Below are 22,009 nucleotides of genomic sequence, written 5' to 3' on the forward strand. Positions count from 1 at the left end.
TGGTGGCAAAAGCACTAAAATCAAGGCTTCAAAGCTGTAGGTAACATCACCTTGGCTACACCTGTATTTAAATTTTTTATTTTGACTCCAGACAGGCCAGGTCATACTTTTCTGTAATACCAATTTGTAACATAGGATGGTGCAGTAACAGTGCACTGAGTGGGGGAAATACTGGTACTACAATAAGACAAGTACTGCCAGTTAGTGCCACCAGCACAAACTCGCAAAAGTAAATTAGTATTTATCTTTTTACTTTAAGAATATTCTTGAGTAAAAATCATAGTCGTTTTCTTGACAGTTTGATAGCCCCAAAAAAGGACTACTTAAACTATGTGACAGGTCTTTTTTTTATTAAAATCTCAAAACTTTATTCAGTCAGTCATCAACAAATAATTTAATGCAGTTTTTACAAAGCCAGAGACTTTTGATAAACAGGCACGTATAGAAGAAAACCAGAGGCTGGGTGGAAACCCTGCACCTCAATCAGACTAAAAACCATCACAGCATTTTTTTAAATAAAGACATAATCCTGCAAGAGGAGGTGGCGCTTCACACCCTAATGATGACTGCCCCATGGAAACCTAAGGAGGACATGTAAATTTTAAAAACAAGAATAAACAACAAAGAATAAAACAAATACATAAAAGGCCTTTAGAGTTTACAAAGTAAGAGTCTAAAAACTCCTCAAAGTGGAGCTCCACTTGCTTAAATCTTGTTTTTACAGACTTTTACCAAACATATAGACTTCTTGGCACATCATTCACACGGTTTTCTTTAAAGCATCTTTATACCCATCTTTTTTCTCTGTATCATATTAACTGATATTGAGGATTTGCACGTCTAGAATATTGATGCTCAAATCCAGCCGACTTGTCTTTGAGGTGGATTTACCCTCGAGCACATCACTAATACGGGTAACACCCTCTACTTGGCACAACAGGTGGCATTAATCTTTCAGAGTTTGGAGTGTAACAGCTGATTGTTGAAACACAACTTGGAGTGTTTTGCTTGCATAGATTTAGTTAACGTTTAAACGTAAGGCAGCACGGTGACAACTGAATTTAAGCATGAGACTCTTATTTTGAAATGTCCGACAGCGATGCCTTCAAGACCACAAATCTCCCGTTTTTATTTGCTTCACTAGTGTCAGGAATAAAAACAAGGTAAAAAACAGAAAACTCTGAAATGTCAACGATGATAAGTCAAATCTTATGTACACCTGAAATAAGGACACAGTGAAATAATAACATGATGCATTCAAGGTCATCACGTCTTTTCCTCCATTACGAATATGATGATGAGGTTGGCTAATCTTCTCATGCTCACACAGACACACCAGCAGCCTTTTATGCACACGCTCTGTACGCTTAGGGGTCGACAAAGGACACCATGATGTATCTGGTCCCTTTGGTGACGCGCAGGCCTTCGTGGTAGTGTGTCAGTCGACCTGGGTGCATGAAGGACCAGCCCTTCCTAGGAGACTCCACCTTACAGTCGTACCGCAGGAACCTGCAACCTCCACCCTGACACAAGTAAACATGTTGTGTTAAGAAAGGCAGAGCTTTAGGGAAATTATTCAGGATAGCATGTTCTTTGGCTTCTTTAGATCAGCAGGCTGCGTTACCTCGTAGTCAATGTCCTTCCTGTTCAAGGCGATGTTGATAGTGAAGGTGGAGGAGTCATGATGTGGCCGCAATAATGGTTGCTCATCTGGACGGTAACGCACCACAAAGTTCATAATGGCTTGAGCCTGCATGTAGACAGTACCAGATCATTTTTAAGAGGATTAACAAAAGACGGCACAAACACAACAATGTTCCCAACATCAGATAAAACTCTGACTCAGAAACTTTCTAAAGAAAAACATGATTAATGTATAGCTCCTTAGCACTGTGAATTTGTATTCTCTTAGAGTGCAGTAGAGCACAGTGTACCCTGACCGTACCCTGGGGCAGATACTGAGTTTTTTTTCTGTAATGCCTGCACTGTCAAAACCTTTGTAGTGGCTCAATATCTGGGATTAATTTCGAGGTAAGCATCGGTCTGAGATCATGAGATATTTCTGGGCTGAACTTTGGGTAAGGTCTTGAGAGAACCTCTGAGGACGGTAAGGAGTTATTCTGATGGACTGCACCTTGTGTTCAGGGTGTGCACCCTACCTTAGAGGAAGGCTCTGAATGATAAACGTATCTGGAACTTGAACACTATGGTTATTGTGTGGACTGTACCTCAACCCATGGGGTGACTCTAACCTTAATGTTGAGTCTGGACCCGACCCTCTGGTTAACGTCTGGTCTGTATCTTAGCGTAAGGGTCTTGACAGTACCTTGGTATCGAGTCTAAACCTAGGGTTTGGTCTGTATATTTAGGTGGGAGTTAGGGTATTGATGGTACTTTGGCAAAGACTCTACACTGAAAACCAAGATTTGGATCTAAACTACACTTTAGGCTAAAGTGTGGACTCAGAGGGTCTAAACTGTACTGTGGGATTAGGATCTCCTGAGCAATACCTTGGCACAAAGTCTTGAATTGAACCCTTAGGTTAGAGTGTAAACTATACTTTGGAGTAAGCTCTGGGCTCTCCCGTGAGGGAGGTTGTGGATTGAACTCCTTGGTGGGGTAGGGAGTCTGAACGTGAGACTGGGGTTAGGCTTTTACCGTACCCTGGGGTAGTAGCCAGGATAGAGTTTCTCAGTGACGGGGGAAATATAATCTTTGAGGAACTTGAGCCACTCCTTCTCAAAGCCGATCTGGTTCATGTGGATATCCACAGTTGGGACATTTTCATAACCGCCAGCCAGACGCTCATCCTAGAAACACAGAAAACACAAAACTGTTAAGTCTTAGTACTTACTTCTGCCCTTGTGTGACAGTTAGAATAAATGTTTACCTTGTGCGTTCCACCAGACCACTCGCCACAGTCTTCCATGGTTTCTACCATATGGTCACACATTTTGTCTGAGAAAGTTGGAAACCAGTAAACATCTGGGCAGGGCTGAAATACAGAGAGATTGTTAAACCCACGATGATTCTGTAACAATCATTAATAATAATCTGAAAACACTCTACATGGGAGGTGGGGTTTTTTTGCCTCTGGTTCCTGATTCCCCTTCCTGACTTTATTACCTGCTCTACATAAGTCTTCTCATCTTCAAAGATCTTGGAGTAGTTTTCGTGGACATACTTCTCCTTCCAGTCCTGCAAATACAGACAGACAGTCCGAGTTGTTTTAGCTTTACCCACATCATCTAATTTGAGTGTTCATGTACATTTTCCTGACCACAGGGTTGTCGAAGATCTGCCACATGTCTGGGTGGAGCCTGGACGTGTTGTAATTGGACGAGGCCACCAAACGGCCAAATTCGTCACGGTTGGACACATACATGAAGACTCCCTGTGGACATATTAAGTTTTGTTTGTATAAAGTTCAATGAAACAACAGCATTGCTGCTTACAAAAGAGCTTTTTTGTAATCCACTCTGACTGTGCTTACAGTTAAAAGCAGAGAACGTTTGTGTTACCTGGTCTCGGATGCTCCTGCAGAACACCATGTCAGCGTCCATGCCCCCTTCATCCATATACAGGCTCACCTGGGACAGTTTAGTCCGCAGCACGCTGCCTTTGATCAGGTAGACCTGAGTGATGTACGGCACATTCCACAGACCTCTGCACAAACACAGGCAGAAGGTTGTTTTACAGACAGGATGTCGCGTCTCAGAGTTTGGTGCTGGTTCTTAAGTCTTATGGACTCATCTGTAGTTGGACTTGCTGACTTTCTGGACTTTTTCTAATCTGCCAAATGCTTTTTTTTGCCATTTTTGCATGTTTGAATCCCACATTTGGTTATCTATGCTATAGAATCTGGCACAGGGATCAAAGAAACTGAAACACCAGTTACCCCAAAACAATAGCCAAAGCAAAATCTCAACAACTGGAAACACAACCGTGGCACTTAAGAGCAAGAGATCAGCTGAAAGGAGAAGAAGAATCACTTTTTTTCTTTAATGGGAAACCCATCTAAGGTTGGGGTTGGTTTGGGTTTAACCAGATGTTAAACAGTCACCTCTTCACTGGATACTAGAAATCACTCGCTTTCACATGAGGGCTCATTCGTTCAATGAAAAAACTAAAAACATATGTAGTCTCTCATATTTTTTAGAATTAAAATCTGAACACACCAACTGCAACACATACATCATTATTATTATTTTCATTATGACATATCTATTCACTAAATAATGGAAAATTTAAGACAAAGCGATAGCACAATCTAAAATAAAATCACTGAATCAGTTTGACCCATTTTTTTATTACCTTAAAATTTAGAAATGGATAAACAGCTATAGGTGGGTTTTGTGCTTCTGTTTCATTCATTTAACCTTTATTTAAACTTGAAATTATCTCTTTTGTGACAGTGTACTGGGCCACAATAGGCAGCATTAACCAGTTTCTGTGTGTTACTTACACCCTCTTGCCCTGGACGATCTCAATGTAATCTTCAGATCTGGAGTAGTATCCTTCAGGGCTTAGAGCGCCCCAGAAGTTACTCCACAGCTTTCCGTGTTTGGACAGCATGGGTGCTATGACAGACCTGCAAGAACAGCAAAGGATTTCAGGGAACTGCATTAAAATAAAAACCAACAGAATCTAACATAAAGCCTGAGTACTGAGGTGTTTACACATAGCGCCTAATATCTGGAAAGAAGTAACAGAAAGTAGTCTGAGAGTATTAAAATAGACGCAGGTTCCTTTAGTCTGAAGCCATTAGCCGTTTTTAAAATCAAACAGTGAGCTCAAAATAGTCAAAGTTATGTGGCTCCAGTAGAATAATCAGTGTTGCTGTTAACATTCAGGCATCCATTAAACTCCAGACAGCTTGAACTGAACCTTGGGTTTACACTAATGGTCATCGTCTCGTACACCCTCTATGCTATTAGGGTCTAGATGGTACCTTGGCGCAGAGTCTGGACTGAGCTTTGGGGGTTAATGTCTAAGCTGGAAGAGATCTGTATTAGAGCTTGGGATAGTATCTTGATTTGGGGTAGAGCCTGCAATGAACGTTGAGGCAAAATGTGGCCTGAGCTCTCGGTTCGTGTCAGAGCTGTTTAGGAAAGCTGAATTTGACCTTGGAGTGATAGTCTGGACACAAATACCATCATAGGCCAGGAGGAAAATAGCAAAAATGAACCAAACGTCACAAAAAGGAAATCTGAAATGATCAATCCTGGATCAGTCACCATGAAGAAGTCCTGATCATAAGCTGAATCTCCACAACGAAACCCTCGTTGGCCTGAAGCATTTAAATATTTGGCTGTCAGTTTTTAAAAACTTAACAAATATGCGACATTTTTTTGTAGTCTTTTTAGTTTTTGAGAGTCTCATCCAGTGCAGGATATGCTCAGGGTTTTACTGATGGTGTAAACACAGCTTCTACGTACTTGTTCTCCTCCATCAGGATCCTCAGGATGTCGGGGTTCGTCAAAGCCACATCGGAGTCGATGCTGAAGTAGTAGTCGCACTCTGGATCCTTCTTACACACCTCGCTGCAGTCAAACAAACACAAACAGCCAGGAAGGTTCATTACCTTCGTATTTAGAGAGTTTCCATAAAGGTGATGGTCAGACGTATTTTTTATCTTACTACAGACGGAATCTGACCTTTTTTTAATGTAATTGTTCTAAATACGCTCCTCTCATTAAACAGATTTAACTTCCTGGTTTATAAATATGCTTCACAGAGCAATTTAAGTGTTTTGTTCTGCCTCATTTCCGTCTTTAAATGGCAGGAACTTTAAAGCAGGACAAGTCCTGGTTGCTAATGCTGGGTTTTAAGGAAAGAAAGAGATTCAAGGTTCAAGGTTTTATACAGCAGTGCTCAATTCCTGGTTGTTTTTCCATGTTTTTTATGTTTCTCCGTCTCGTCAATATGTCTACCTTTATTTTCCTGATCTTTGCGTGTGTTTTGTCCTTTTATTTCCTGTCTTTGTCTTGCTCCCGATTCTCTGATTGTTTCCACCTGTAGAGTATATTTGTCCTCAGAATTTATTCTCTGCCTCTTGCAGGTGCTTATTTGGGGATTTAGGTTTTATCGTATCTTTTGGATTTTCCTAAATTTAAACTTTTGTTTCAGATGAATTAATTGCTCACTTTTATTTCATTTATATGTTGGCAAAGTTCTGCAACATGCAGTTGATGAACACTATGAGCTGTACATAAATCCAAATAAAACCACAGAAGGAAAACTACTGTTGATTTCTGCCTTATTGTAAAAAAAATAAAATAAAGGTTTTAAAGGTTGGTACTAAAAATGCAAATAGTTAAATATTTGTACATATTTGAGACCAATTTTGCTGACAGTGTTGATAACATCTTTGAAACCTACATTTCGTTTTGGTGTCATATCTCCTGTTTCCAGGACTTCTTATATTTTACTGTTTTAAAGTTTTTATAATGTCCTTAGAGGTTGTGCACTCACACAGCCATGGTTCTGGCTTCGTCCTCCTTCAGGTTCTCCTCTGGTCCGACTACCCGGGCGTCTGGGAACAGAGACCTGTGACGCTCCCAGAACTTCTGGATGTGACGCTCGTGGTACACGACCTGCAGTACAGGGACACAACAGGTCAGAAAGCACATGACACAGGAAGGAAGTTCTGTATGCTGCAAAAATGAACTTTGGCTCTAAATTTCGTGAACAGGCAAAACATTTTTCACAGTTGAAGGCTACTCAAACTACTCTCTGCTTGAGCCACAGTCAGGAACCTTTTCCTTGTGTCAAAGTTGCCTAAAATCTCTCGGTGAATTCCACAGAGACAATTCTGACTCTTTAATTGTGAATCTTTTTCCTCCCTCTGATGTTCCAGTGAAGGCAGTGAAACTGGAACTCTGTGCGAGTGTGCATCGTACGTTGTTGTGGATGAAGAGGCGAATCCTCGTTTTTGGGTAGTTCAGAGTGGACAGGCGCTCCAGGAACTCCTCCATGAAGGGAGTTGCATGTTCGATGAAAACAGCGACGCAGACCAGAGGCATCTGTTCGTCCTGAACACACAAACACACGTAGAGTTCAAACACTGACAGGAAAACTTTTTCTCCTCATTATGTCCTCCACCGAGAGTGGTGCAGGCACCTCATTGAAGAAGAGCAGGTCGTCGTCGCAAATCCCGCAGCCGGTTTCATAGGTCCACACCGTGGGGACGTAGTTACCGAGGTAGTTCAGCTGAAGCTGCAGAGACAAGCAGATGTGCAGAATTATTAAATATATTTGTTGTGTTTGATAATCAGATTTTTAATGATAGGCAGGAACAGTTTCAAGTGTGAGAAGATCAAAGAGTCTTCATTAGTTTTAAACAGCAGCACAGTGGTTTACTCTAATGCTGGGCTTACACTGTGCCATGTTTGGCCCATTTTGAGCCAATATTTCAGTCGTGCGACCGTTTTGGTGATCGGCCCGAGTTTGGCCTTCATCGTGTGTCGTGCATCGTGTATATGTGGGGTAACAGGAAGCGATTAACACCTCCCGATCATCAATCGCTTGGTCGGGAGGATTTCAAACCTGTTTGAAATCCTCACAACAGTCGTGAGGATTTCAAACAGGCTGTCACCGCAGCCGCTCACACTGCGCACTCGCGAACACATAGATGTCGGTGAAAATGACGGAGTAGCACAGCTGTGCAGCCTGTGATCTGGACACAAGCGATGGAGGCACAACTTGTAGAACTTTGGAAAGCTCATCCGAGCCTTTTCGATGTGGCCTCACAAAATTATCACGACCTCAACAACCGTGAAAATAGTTGGATTTACACTGCTGCTCAATCACAGCTGCCTGATCAATGTTTTTCATTAGCAATTCAGCAAAGTTGATGGTGGTGGTGTGTCTGTGTGAGTGAAAGACAGAGAGGGAGTGAGCGACAGATTTTCTGTTATAACCTTCATGTTATGGACGCACAGTGTGAGCACTCAGGTCGCATCAGAGCATCGGGCCGTATAGTGTGAGACCCTGCACCGTGACCTACGAACTTCTAACCCCTGTGAGTCAATCGTGCAGTTTGAGCAGGAGCTGAATGCGACTGAAAGAAATCGCAGTGTGAGCCCAGCTTAACACGTCACACCTGACTCCTGATCACAAAATCTGTCTGTGCTCTGGTTTTACCATCACATTGTCGTGTTACCTTGGTGGGTCCGTTGCCATGGATAACAACAGGAAGCGTGTCGTAGGCGACATTCCTTGCTCTGACCTTTGCCCTCTCGAATTTCAAGACGACCTCATCTAGAGAGGAGATTTAGTGTAAGTGTTTCTGCTCAATAAGAAACGGCAGTTCCTCAAATGTCCACTTGAGGCTCCAGTGGGAAGTCAGTCCATAAGCTCGTGTTAAAATGTCCAACTTTACCGTAGAAACAAACATGATACACCTTGATTCAGTCAGACCAAAGATATATCCTCATAAGAGCCTGAGTACAGTAATAGCACGTTGAAAAAGTTGGAGGGACAGATTTATGTCAGAAAGGCATGAATACACATGTATAATAAACCTTTTAATATCTGAATTGAAGTATTTCACATTCAAATCAGAGGTTTTCAGGATGAAGTAACCAGTAGAGTGAGTAACAAAAACCAGAATGAATGTTTCCTTACAAATCGTGGAGCTTCACAGGGCTCTATTATCGATCCTCTACTTTTTACTCAGGTTTAAACTGTATGCTTGTAAAGTGAGTCATTCCCCACAGACTGAAATAAACATGTTTACAGCCTGATACAAAAAGTTGTTTTTGTCTCTGTAGCTAATCTCCCCCCTCATTACAACAGGCTTAGAGTTGCATTAACAGGAGTGTAGCCTCTTTGAATAACAGCTGGATGGAGACAGACTGCTACATGTGAAACAGCTGGTTCGCGTGTAAACTGAGCTCTCACATATCTGTGTTTCTTACCAACAGCTCCGTTCAGGTTTTGGAAGATCCGGGATCGATGATCCAGGGTCATGTTAAACTTGGTCTGATGTGACAATAATAAACAGAGCAGCTTTGTCAAGATTTAGACTTTTACAGATAAATTCAGACATGACAAGCTGGGCGAATATCTGAGATTCAAAAACTCTTCTTCTCTGAAATCACTGCTGGCCTAGTTTTCTAAGAATATGTTCAAAACATTGGAAACAATTTAGTTTTTTACCCAGCAGTACAGATTAACTTGTTTTGTCTGCAACGTCAAAGACCGTCGACCTGAGGTAACATTAAAGGAGCCAACCTCAGACTGTTACTTGTTACTAATGGTAACAAGAAATGCAAAGTGAACTGCAGCCATTATTCTGTCATTGAAGGGAACAGAGTGTGAGATGGTCTTGTTCTTTAACTTACATTACAATTGGTACAGAAAAAGTATTTACATGAAAATGTTCCTGTTGCGACTGCGACTTGTTCTAGTGGCTCCAACAGTGGCTTTAAAACTGTGGGTTACTTTTGTTTTTTTAATGTTTGTGAAGTTGTTTCTACCCTGTGCGTCTTGTCCAGGTAGATCCTGGTGTAGAAAAGTTGGTCGTCATCGCTGTCTTTGTACTTCCACTGCTGGACAATTGCACTGATCTCTGGAGCATAGCCGATGAACCCTGAAGGGCAAGAAGTCGTGTGTTACTTACTGCTTTAAACTTTTTATAGTATTTTAAAGGAATAGCAGTGAGCTCCTTACCTCCTGAGTTCAGGTAGCGTTTCCCAGTACGCACCTCGGGGTATTTGGAGGCCAGGCGCTGGTCAGGCCAGCAGAAACCCTCAGCTGAGAAAATAACTTTGTGACCCATACGGGAAAACTTGGACAGCAGCTCCTCAGGACCCGATGCAAAGATCACATCGTAACTGCATGGAGAGAGAAAGAGGGGGGCCTGTTACTGTTTGCAAGTTTGAATGTGTGGGATAAGCAGACAGAGAGCATGTTTATGACAGAAACAATCAGGACTGAACACTGAGCAGTGGCTAGAAAGAGTGAGAGCCACATCAGCTTACATGTAAACAGGAAAGAAAAACATTTAAAGGACGATAAATGGAAGAACAGTAAGAGTTCAGCGTGAGCTGCAGACCTCCACAGTCGAGTGTGGCTCATTCCCAACTTTATCCGTCTCTTTCCAGAAAGGCTGAAGTAATGACCGCCTACAGCAGCTCCAGTACAGAGTTTAAGGTGTTCATTAAAACCTAAAACAGGACACAGAGGGGTCTCCTGCTCCTGCTGTGGTCTCCTCTCTACCAGATGATCACCTCGTCTCTGTGATGTTCCACAACTGGGTTATACTGGAGGAAATGGGGGTTTTACAGTTGTGGTCAGAGGTTTAAATACAGTCTTCAAGGGCATGAATTCATGGCGATTCTGGACTTTCCATGATTTATTTAACTGTCCCAGGCTTTTTCAGGGTGGAAGAATTGCGCAGCAAACATCAGACATCACCAAAACAAACTCAATTGAGTTTGAATTTACTGTGCTTTGGATTTTCTCTAACCTTTTCTCTGTAAGGGTCAAATATATGCATTCACTCAGTTAAATTTTTTGTGGTGCTGAAGGTTCTATAGTGTATTTTAGCTGGGCAAGGCCAAAGCATATATACTTCCTGTTAGAGATCATGATTGATTACACTTGGCTTCTCTTGGCAGAATAAGAGGAAGACAGTATGTCTGTGAAGGTTCTCAGTCATCCAGGTCATCGTAGTCTAAGGAGCTTGGAAAGAAAAGCGTCTGGACTTCTTTAAGTTGCTTGAAGACGTTTCAATGGTGTAGAGTCCCAGATTTAAACCCAGTGGGAGCCAAAGAGGCCATTTGTGTCCACTGTGAGCGACCATCTTTGAACAGAGGCGGGGGTTTACGACACCAACTCTCTGCCATCTATAATCCAGTTTTGAGATCCCTTCCCAGACGCCTTAACGCCCACTCACATCCTGGGCCATCTGACCTCAGGACATCACATGATAGGGTGGGCCAGGTTTCACAATGAGCACACCCAAAACCCTGGCTGATTGGGGCCTACACAAGTTTTCACGTGTCGGCTCATGTGATTAGGTAGAGGATCATCAGGGGGTCCTTTTGTCCCTCTTTGGGGGGAAACTCCCACTGGGTTTATATCTGGGACTCTCCACCATTTGACCTTAGAACTGAAGAAGCTTCTCGGATGAGAGTTGAAACGTCTTCAAGCAACTTAAAGAAGTCCAGACGCTTTTCTTTCGATTGGCTGATAGCACCTGTCAGACTGACCAATACCAAAATAGTATTTTAATTTATTTGTTATTTTTGGGTCCACAATTTGGACCCTAGCTACACAGACAGTTTGGGAACCACCAGCTGCTAGGAAAAAATGTATTTGTACGACCTAAACTGTTAGTGAGTGGCCACTGGAGGTCGCTGGACTACAAACCTGTGACTGCTTTGGTTGCAAGAAGATTGCCATGAAAGATGATGACCTGTCTGCAAACGCTCGCTAATTTACCACCATGTGACTGTCAAACTTGAAAAAGGTCGACCGAACCTTACCTTCAAGACCGTGGCAGTCTATTAAAGACGAAAGCGATCCAAAAAAGGAAGCTTTCAGTGCAGCACCGTGTGCTTCTTCCATCTTCATGGTTTATCATTTGCTAACTTGTCACGAAACATTTTTCCCCTAACAACCAGTGGCCACCCATCCTTCCATAGGCCTCCGTGACTGGGTTTGTATTTCTGGACTGGTCTGAACTTTAGCTTTAGTTAACAGTAACAACACTGGAGCTCAGAACCAGTGAAATCCCTGCACAGGTCACAGGTGGTGCCTGAGCTCTGATTTCACTGCTTATCTGCTAATCGAACAATACGAAAACTCATATCATTCATTTTTGTGAGAAAAGCTTTGTCCTCGTGTGTGTCAAAGTAGGTCAGAAAGAAAAAGTAAAGACACAACAAAAGCAGCGAAAACTGAGACTGACAAGATAAAGAACAGGAAGAGTAGAGCTGTGAAAAGACAGAAATCAGGACTGAGCTGATGGGAACGATAAGTATATGACACACACACACACGGTGTTTACCTGTCCACAAACATGATGACGAGCTCCGTCTTCTCCGAGTGTTTCTGCACCTCCTTCTTCAACCATCTCACCTTCTGACCTCCACCCACCGTTCGAGCGACGTCGCCTCCCTTCCACTCCTCGCCCAGACCCAGGACCTGTACACCACCATCACATCATTAAACTCATTTGCTCATTTGTATCCAATAAATCCTCTGACAGCTGATCTGCTCATGTGATCACTGAAAGTGTTTCTAAAGGATCTGCAGCACAAAAAAACAGAAACAGTTTTATTGTTCTCTGCTGGAGTTGTTCCTACACCTTAAACAAAGACGTTTTACTGCAGTCAGAGCTGCACTGTGTGGCCCGACAGGTCCTCCCTGCATTCAGGAACTTTGTACAGGAACAATCGGCTCATTCACTCATTCATTCTGTTTCAGGTACCGACCACTTGGACAACAACACATTAGTCTTTAGTCTCTGCATATTACCAACAGTCAAGATGTGACTGAAGCACTTTAGCTTTAAGGCCGTTTCCACACATGCAGTTTGAACACACAGAAACAAATCCAAGCAAACTCATCAGAGTGGAGCAACAAAGGTAAACACCAGAAGGAGGTGATGAGATCTAGACTGAACACAAGGAACCGAACACCAAGAATTTACTTTAATTTCAATGATATTCTCAAATCTATGGCACCCAGAATGTAAAGCATGCACTGGAGTTTGCTAGGAACCGGCCTGAGACCACCTCCTTCAAAAGGTTTCAGTGTGGATGATGTGGTGTAATTACGGTGTTCAGAAATGAACCAGACAAAAGAGGAAACGAGTCTAGGGTTTGATTTAAACACCACAGGTATGAAAACACCTCCACTGACAAACTAACTCACTAAACCTCTAAATAAGGCTGGAAATGTGCAAACTTTGGAGCAGCTGACTCCAAGTATCATGGAGGGAAGCTGTGTGGACACTTGTACAGACCCACCGCTTCGATCCGACATTTAATCTCAGACCTGAGTCAAACTTCAGCAAGCGACGGCTGTGCAGCCGTGCATCAGACATCAGCAGCACCTCAGCCAGGGATGTAATGGATTACTCTTTAATGACACTAACCTCACCAGGTAACAGGTTACTCTTTAACACAAAGTTACCCAGCATGTAACTTGTGTGTGTGTGTTACCTTCACAGTGTAGTTGAACTCTTGGGCTGTCCTCATGAAGCGCAGGAAGCCGTCCGTCTCCTCTGTTGCCACGGTGATGACCAGCAAATTTTCTGCAAACACATCAGGTGATCAGCATGACGTTGTCAAATCAACAGAGAACTCTTGTTTTTTGTTTTTTTTACAACTCGTAAATATATAACGATCCATTTTGGCAAATATTGAAATATTTGGAGGATGTGCTGCTGTATGCTGGTAACACTCAGTCCTGTTTGCAGACACGAGCAGCTGCCAGAGTTTCCCTGCAGGCTTTTATTAGGAATTGGGAGCAGAATTCCTCTGAAATTCCGAGGAAAGTCAAAGAGGGGAGGCGTAGCATGGGGGAGGAGAAGAGGGTCTGTGACCAAAGCCCCTGCTGTGCTCCTGAGGGTCTGACGTGTTTTAACGTGCGAGAGCAATAACACTTTCACTGCAGCGCCGAGAAAACAGCTCTCGGCTGTGCAACAAAGCTCCTTAAATATCCCGAGAAATCGCTCCCATCCACTCTCTGTGCAAACAGCTGGTTCAGATACCATCAAACCAAACATGGGAAAACCTCCTCCCCCTCCTCCTCCCCTCCCCTCCCCTTTTTTGGCAGCGTTTGATTGAAAGTGTCTCGAAAGTTTACTGTGAAGTTTCCAGCCAGGTGTCACGGTTTTTCAACACGTCATTAAATAACGACGTCCCCTTCCCACCAGCAGCACTCATGAGTAGTTGTGTTTGAGTTCAGCTGAGCTGTGCGAGTGCATATGGAAGGAAATTCTCCTGTTTTTAACCATCGTTTTTATTCTTCAGAACTTCTAGATTTTTGAAAAGGGAGTTTTTCCTTCCCACTGTTGCCAAGTGCTCACTCAGTCTGACTGTTGAGGTTTTCACTGTATTATTGCAGGGTCTTTGCCCTAAAATGTAAAGTGGTTATGCCTTTGTGCTATATAAATAAATCTGAATTGAATTGAATAGATTCCTAGGGGTGTGTCAAAAGGCATTGTCAACAACCCATGAAAGTCTCTGCAGCTGCCTGCAGGGCAGACTCTGGGTCTCGAACTAAAAGGAAGGATTACGGAATACATCAGCTCTGAAACTATAAACACATCCTGACAAACGATCCATAAAGTGACCTCTGCCCAGGTCTTCCCTCCATGTTTATACTGAATCATTTCCATAACCAAATATGAGCAGAATTCATATTTCGCTCCTTCTTACAAAGATGTTTGTGTGTTTGCCGACTCTCATGGAAATATGTTCCTGACATGCATGATGAAAATGTAAAAAATGTAAAGACTTCCTTTTTCCGTTCCTTGATTTGAATCTGTGGGACCAGGCCGGAGGTGTGGAGCCTTGGAGAATGTTACAGATCCAAGCAGCAGATCTGAGTGGGCTCATTTCTTTCGTTTTCACATCAGTTTGCACAGCGCGCACATCATAAACACATTTTGAATTCTTTCTCAGCTTTGGTCAAATATTTTTTAAGACAAGTAGAACACTTAAACATCGAGTACTGGGGATTTTCTTCTTCTAATGAAGCCCAAAATTTTTTCCACCTGAGTGTTTTTAGGGTTACAGGCTCTCAAAGTACAAAGAAATATTGGCCCAAATGTGGCACTTTTTACTCGTTTCATAGCCCTCTTAGCTATATAAGTTCCACGTTGTCAGCACAGTTTAAACACAAGCAGTTCATACTATGAAGGTACTACAGCTGATTGTGAGGGGTCAGGAGGGAACGTTTCACAGGAACGGCCCATATGAAGGAAATACAGGAAGTTTATATCAGCATAAACGTTTAATGTTTGTCCAAATAATGTTAGCATAATGTCACTGTGCTAGTGTTAACAAGCAGAACCGTTCAGAGCCTCACACATGCAGGCCTACAGACCGTTCAGAACTACCTGCCGGGTTCAGGTGTTTGAAGTTAAACCTATCTGGACATTTTTATTCTCTACTCGGGTTAAACATATATATAAGTCACTTAGATAACTTAAAAATGTTATTGTTTGGCTTTTTTCAGTATTTTATTTGTTCCTGAGTAAATTGGTTTGGCTGAGATCAAAGTTATAGTTTTTACACAGCTGAATAAACATCAAGCAGACAGCTGATTATCAGAAGTGTGAGATGCTGAGAATTTACTCCGGTGTCCTGTTATATTTTAGATAGCAAGGAGTTTATTAAACTTCACCCAAACAATCTGCAAATTTCATTAAAATTTAATAAACTATCATCTTGTCTTTATTTTTAGTTAGCACCTTAAACACTTAAAGCTGTAAGCTAATGATAGTTATATAAGAGCAGATGCTGCTGGTGCAATGAGCTGTACGTTTTACGTCCAGTGGATGATGATCTGATTAGTCGACTAATAGAAAAAATAATCGGTGACTAGTCGACGATCAAAATAATCATTTGTGGCAGCCCTACTACCGACCATGTCTGAGCTGATCCCTGTTCTGCTTTTTAAGGACCAACCACACTAAAAACCACCTTCTTCCAACCTGCCAGGAGCATTTTCCAGCCTGATGGGAGCACCGTGTCAGAAGACATGACAACACAGAGCCTCGAAAAGATCCCCAAATTAACATCTTGGGCCCATGGACACATCTTAATCTGATCCACAATCTATGATCAGTGCTTAAAAAGCAGGTGGACAAACAGGAGCCCACAAACTGTGGTTAACTAAGAGCCACAGAGATCTGCAGGAGTTATGAAGAAGAACGGACTGTTCTCTCTGTTGAGGTCAGGAAAGCGATTCTGCTCCCTGAAGACCAACAGAGAGAGACTGAGGAGGAGCTTCTTCCCGCAGGCGATACGGTCTCTCAATCACACCACCACACAGTACTGACCCACACATATGGTTCTTACACACACACTGGACTTTCTGGACATTGTTTTCACTTCATCACTTAAATCACTTTAAGCATATTTGCACTGCACAAGACATAATGTGGATTGCACAACACTGGACATTATACTCCTCATTTCCAGCTAATACTTGTACAGCTGTTGTTATTGTGTATATATTTATTTATATTTCTTCATACATTCTTATATAGTTCTATACTGTGTATTTTGTTGTACAGTTATTTTTTAACTTTAATTTATATATTTGATCTTATTCTTTCCCAGTTAAATTTACCCTTTATGCATTTCACTGCATATCGTACTGTGTGTGACTGTGTACGTGACAAATAAAATTTGAAGAGTCAACACTGTAAATGACTCCTATAAAAGTCTGTCACAGAAATGTAAAAAATAAATAAAAACTGATGAAACACAAACTCTGTTACGTTCAGCCAATAGAAACTCGCCATGCTCAGTGTCACAAGTCAGATTCAGAGCTGCTGAGCACAACATGGAGGAAGTGCTCAGATATACAACAACCTCCCAGAGGAAGAAGGCGAGTTTAAGTAAGATGTTCTCACTGGTTCACAAACTCACTTTGTGACAGAGGTACAGCCTCTCGGGGTTAACTTCACTGTGTCTGTGATTGTCTGAGATGTTTTAGGGAAATACGTCTTCAGCTGAGCTGTGTTTAAAATGTGCCACAGAACCTGAGAAAAACTGAGACACTTCTTGTGAGCTCAGATATCTGAAGCCTTCAGATGAGCTAAAACACCAACCAGCTGATTATCTATTATTAACAATTTAACAGCTTCTTTATATACACAAAAAAGGTGTTTTACTAAAATATAACAATCCTGGCGTTCCTCTGAAGAATAAGCATCAGGACTGGGATAAAAGTGCAAGCAAAGAATTCACTTTTATGTATCAAAAGACCAAAACTATGAGGACAGTGCTCAGGACTTCTGTTTGACTCGGTGTCTCAACTATAAACAAGCAGCCATACTCAAGGATCCTGAAGGAGGAAGAACCTGTAAACTGATTATTGATTTGATCAATGAATTAATCTCGAGATAAAGCAAAAGAAGTCTTTAAACTGGATCCCATGAATGAGTGAAAATGGCCTCAGATTTCAGTCAAATATTTAAAAATCTATTTTTTTTCAGTTATTTTTTCTGTTATTATCTGAGTGTCTGAACTTTTAAAAAAAAAAAAAAAAAAACAGGTTTACAACAAGAAGGACATCTCGTCCTCAGTCTCACTTTGCTCCCTTTAAAAACGCCTCACATAAGTAATATAAACATGAATACAAACCACAGCTGAGCAAACAAACCTCACAGGGACGCACCAAAGACAGGATGGAAAACACAGATCAGATTTAAACCGGCTATTCTTTTGAAAAACGTTTATTCTGCTTCACAGACCTGCCAGTGAGAGGTTCATGATGGAAATCATTAATCCTGCTACATAAAACGTGCTGTGGGCTCCCACAGTGGCTTTTTAAACCTAATTTAATCCACTTACAATAAATGTTTTACTCATTTAAATGCAGTTAACTAAAATTCTTTATTCTAATACGATTATAAAATATGCAATCAAAATGATCACACTATTTTAAAAGTCCCAGCTCTCATTTGAGGCTGTAAAACCTCGTTTGAGTGGGTTGATCAGTGATTTGTAATCTTTACTGCTGGATGTAAGCATCCCTGCGTGAATGTGTCTGTTTGTGGGGATGTCTAACTTTCTTTAATATTTGAATTTTATCCGATATGCGAAGCACTTTGTACCTTTGTGTTTCTGCGATTAAAACTGATACATGTTAACCACGCTGTGTGGTAGATTATACGTGGAAAAATGGAAATAAAGATCCAGGAAACAAAGTTGCGCATTAAGATTTTCCAGAGTTTAGGGAATCATTAATAACCTGTAGGGATTACAATAAGAGTATATGAGGTTATAAAGGGAGCAGGTCCACCGTGAGCCCCTCGGGTGAGTATTTGGGGTCATTATTGAGACTTTTTGTGATATTTACATTTTGCTCTGACATGAACACAACCCCCTGTTAAAGTTTGCTAACGGTCCTGTGGCGCTAACGGTTTTAATAATTAATAAACATCCTTCCTAAACTCACCCAGCGGCTGAATAACGGAATAAACTCTGAAAATAGTGAAAAGGTTTGTGACGTGATGAGCAGCCTTTCCGTAACCCACCCCGAGCTCCACAGCTCCAGCGGGTCACGGTGGTCCGCCCGGCCGATCAGGGGACCCCGCACAGCGGTCTTACCTGGAGAAAGCTTCCGCTGTTCGGCCCACACGGCGCCCTGGAAAAAGGCGAGAGACAGCAGGCGGAGAAGAAAACTGGAGGACATATTGGATGTTTGGACACGGCTCCGTTTAGACTGTAGGCCGTAGCTTTAGTCCACTCTTTCTCCTCTCTTCCCGGCCCTCTCTCTTCACGTTCACCGCTCAGTCGGCACCCGACTCTCGCGATACTCGTCACCTTTTCCGACTTTTAAAAGAAAGTCAACAGAAACCGCAAAAAGCTATCCAGCCAATGAGAACAGAAATGACGCGATACAGCTTTGACGGACAGAGCTGGTATCCAATCAGCACAGATAGTCGGAAATCCACCAGCCAATAAGAGGCAGACATATGGGAACTTTTTTTCTCTTCGTTTTTCGGTGGGCTAAACCACAGAAAGTTTGTGAAAAATGGAGTACGTGAATCTTTGCCACGTCTGAGGCTTTCAGGAGAGGGAGGGAGAGGGAGAGACATAGCGAGGACATGGAAAAACGGAGAGAGAGCGTGCGTCGGCAGAGGTTTTATATAGCTTTAAAGTCGCATGTCTGCAATAAAATCTATAATGATGTTTAATCATTATAATTACACCCAAAATGTATTCATAATTTAGTATTTATTTGCATAATTTATTTAAGAAACAATTAACATTTTCCTAATGAAATATTAACACTGCGAGTTCTTTTCCTGACATACATAGCATGCATGAATAAACTCTCAAAATCGTTTTTCTTTAGCTCTTTTGTAAAAAATCACTTTCTCCCAAATAATTGACTCAAAATATAAAAGTAAAGAACTGGGTGAAGAGACTGCAAACATAGCTGTTCTGTAAATACAGCAATCCAGCATTTATTCTACATTTACCATCTAGTAAGCTAAAAGCATACGTTATTAGAGGGTGGATGTATGGGATGCTCTAAACTCTAGATCACTGGTTTCTTTCTGTGTGTCTCAGGATTTAATAAAACTACAATCTACACCACAGTGTCACAACAAGGGGCCCAACATCTTATTCCTGGTCCCAGTTGATTAACACTGCAGTGTTAATCAACTGGGACCAAGAATAAGATGAGATAAGATAAGATAAGACTTTATTGACCCCACGGAGGCAAAATTTGTGCTGTGTTTCGTTGTTCTTGTAACATTGACAATTAAATCTATTCTATTCAATAGGGGGGTCATGTCAGTAAAACACAAGTATAGATGTATAAAAAGGAGGCAGAGGTTTTATAATACCTTTTAAAAACCATTTTCTTTCAAACTGACCTGGTTTTAATTTTCATTTGTTTTAAAGACAGTATTTAACTCTTTGTACTCTTAAACTCTTTAACTCTTTACTCAAGATATGAAAGTAAAGATCTGGAGAAAGAGACAGTAGCCACACTTTGTTAGCAATTACAACAATCAGACATTTAGTTATTGTATTTTTTCTTTTATTAAACAGATTTCAGTCATATCACAGTAATCCCTGGATTAACTAGTGGGAAGTGACCAATTATGCTGGAACACATAGCAGGATGTTTTAACAAAACATGACAAAGGCATGCTATGGAAGAGATCCAGAGATGATTAAATTCAGAATAGTGTATAAATGCACTAGTCACACACACCATGCTTCCACATCATGCTAATTATAGAGTTCCACAGGGTTCTGTGCTAAGACCAATTCTGCTTACATTATACATGCTTTCCTCCAGCCTATGTTATCTGCTTTAAGGTACACATTTGAGAAAGAGGGAGGACATACAGGCAGGGATCCAAGTGACCACACTTTATTTACAGTGAAAGTTTAAAGGTCCAATCTCTTCCAGGCTTAAATCCAGAAAATGTCAATTTCCCCCCAGAATCCACACCAGATTTTGCTCATCACTTTGTGTCTCATAATCTTTAGGGATGGGAATCTTGAAACAGTTGTTTCAAGACTGTGTTGAGCTTCTTAAGCTCATATGTTTCAAAACACTGCACGGAAGCATGGTTCAACACACCCAGGTCACATGACCATGACTTAACAAAGTTTTGATGTGTTTCACTTCAGTTTCAAGAGGTGGTCGAGGAGGTAAGACTCACCTCAACCTCGTAGTGTGTGGAGCAGCGGCTCCCCATAGAGAGCATTTTTCACCTGCACAAATGCCGCCTGGCACTGATCCATCCATGAGACCAGATCTAGGTCAGGCCCACGAACCCAGGCATGAACTGATCATAGTACCCAGGCAGCTCCATGGACTGCCTCACTTCCTTTTTTGTCTTGGGGTGTGTGCGGGATGCAATGGCGGCTTACTTCTCCATCTGTAGACACACCTGCCCTCCCTCCAAGTGGAATCCCAGATACCGTACCTCCCTCTATCCAACTGCACACTTCTTTAGTTTGGCCTTGAGGTCTGCCTGCCTGCTTTAGGGACTCCAGAACCACGGCCACCCGCTGCACATGGTCTGCCGAGGTGTTACTGTGCAGGATCACATCATCGAGGTAGGTCTCAGCATATGCAGCATGCAGCCACAGCACCCGGTCCATGAGGCTCTGGAAGGTAACTGAAATGAGCCAAATTGGTACAAACCGTCAGGGTAGAGAAGTGTCTCCTCCCCAGAGTCAGCGTCCCAAACAGCTGTTCTGCTGCCGTCATTTGGCTGCATGTGATGATCCAGAACTTCTGCCGATGATTTTGGACAGAGAGGCCCAATCTATCCAAAATGGCCCTGCCGATGTCATCGAAGCTCTGCTGTGGGGCTGCCGGCAGGCTCAGAACCTCGGACTGCGCCTCTCCCAACAGCAGCGGTAATAGCTGCAGGCCACTGATATGCCTCTGTGTTGGGCTAAAATAGGGGTCAGCAACCTTTAAGACCCAAAGAGCCATTTGGACCCTGTTTTCACTGAAAAGAAAACACTGGGAGCCGCAAATACTTTTTGACATCTAAAATGAAGAGAACACTGCATACATTGTTTTTTACCTTTATGCTTTGTATAAACCACTATAGTGTGTTGTTTATGAAGTCCACGAAATGCTACAAAGTAAATGAAATTTTATTTATGTAATGAACACATTTTAAACTCTTAAAAAATTTATAACAAAAAAATCAATTTAAATCAATTAAAAAGCTGAACTTAAATTATCCATGTAGCAAACAAAAACTGATCCTTATATCACATTTGGGCTTTCGGAGCATGTAGAGCCTTAACCTGAATTTTAAAAATAATTGGAAAAAACACTACGCTCCTAAAAAAATGAATAATAAATATTCGCAAAATCTCTGCATGAATATTTATTTTACCTGGTTACCTGGTACCTGTATGGCGGGCGTGGCCTGCAGTGCTGCTGCAGGAGAGGTGGTTGCGCCTGAGCCACACCGCCTTATAGTCTGTGCTCTCTCTGATGTTGTGTTATGTGTCGGGCTGTGTGCCGGAAAGCTGAAGCCAGCTGCATGTGTACAGCAAACATCGTCGGGTCTGCCGTGGTTTGTTTACAACGGGACTTCTGTTCCTGAACCTCTGCGCCCAGCGTCTGCAGACTGGGGCTGTACGAAGTCACTTTCATCTTTACGCAGGACTGTGAGCTGTCGTCTGTGAGGCGTGAGTGGTTTTTGTTTTTATCATAGTTCATGGTTGGGAATAGCTGCTCAATTATGTATGCGGATCCGAAGATCGACAATCCACAAATTAGGCATACTGGTAGGCCGCTCTCGTCAGAAGTA

At 42.0% G+C, this 22,009-nt stretch overlaps 1 protein-coding gene across 1 annotated transcript; it reads right to left on the reverse strand.

Annotated features, from left to right (window-relative positions):
- Positions 1–340: 340 nt before the first annotated feature.
- On the reverse strand, positions 341–18,528 carry plod3 (procollagen-lysine, 2-oxoglutarate 5-dioxygenase 3). Its single transcript, XM_085343943.1, has 19 exons — positions 18,309–18,528; positions 13,179–13,270; positions 12,020–12,156; positions 9,676–9,839; positions 9,483–9,595; positions 8,922–8,985; positions 8,165–8,262; positions 7,123–7,218; positions 6,903–7,034; positions 6,475–6,596; positions 5,439–5,543; positions 4,466–4,591; positions 3,522–3,666; positions 3,281–3,394; positions 3,127–3,198; positions 2,891–2,995; positions 2,664–2,810; positions 1,625–1,750; positions 341–1,523 (listed from the first exon to the last, which is right to left on the reverse strand). Exons 1-19 carry the CDS (start codon positions 18,391–18,393, stop codon positions 1,368–1,370), a joined length of 2,199 nt encoding a protein of 732 aa, XP_085200069.1. The 5' UTR covers positions 18,394–18,528; the 3' UTR covers positions 341–1,367.
- Between the last annotated feature and the right edge of the window lie 3,481 nt (positions 18,529–22,009).

Source organism: Diplotaxodon limnothrissa, linkage group LG3 (genome assembly GCF_057381915.1).
Source record: "Diplotaxodon limnothrissa isolate DT_005_m linkage group LG3, D_limnothrissa_male_GT1.1, whole genome shotgun sequence".
Lineage (NCBI taxonomy): Eukaryota > Metazoa > Chordata > Actinopteri > Cichliformes > Cichlidae > Diplotaxodon > Diplotaxodon limnothrissa.

Coding starts and splice junctions, on each gene's coding strand:
- plod3 (XM_085343943.1), bottom strand. CDS start 18,393: ATGTCCTCCAGTTTTCTTCTCCGCCTGCTGTCTCTCGCCTTTTTCCAG. Junction 12,157..13,178: donor AGTTCAACTACACTGTGAAG/GTAACACACACA, acceptor GGTGGTGTACAG/GTCCTGGGTCTGGGCGAGGA. Junction 4,592..5,438: donor ATCCTGATGGAGGAGAACAA/GTACGTAGAAGC, acceptor CTGTTCTTGCAG/GTCTGTCATAGCACCCATGC.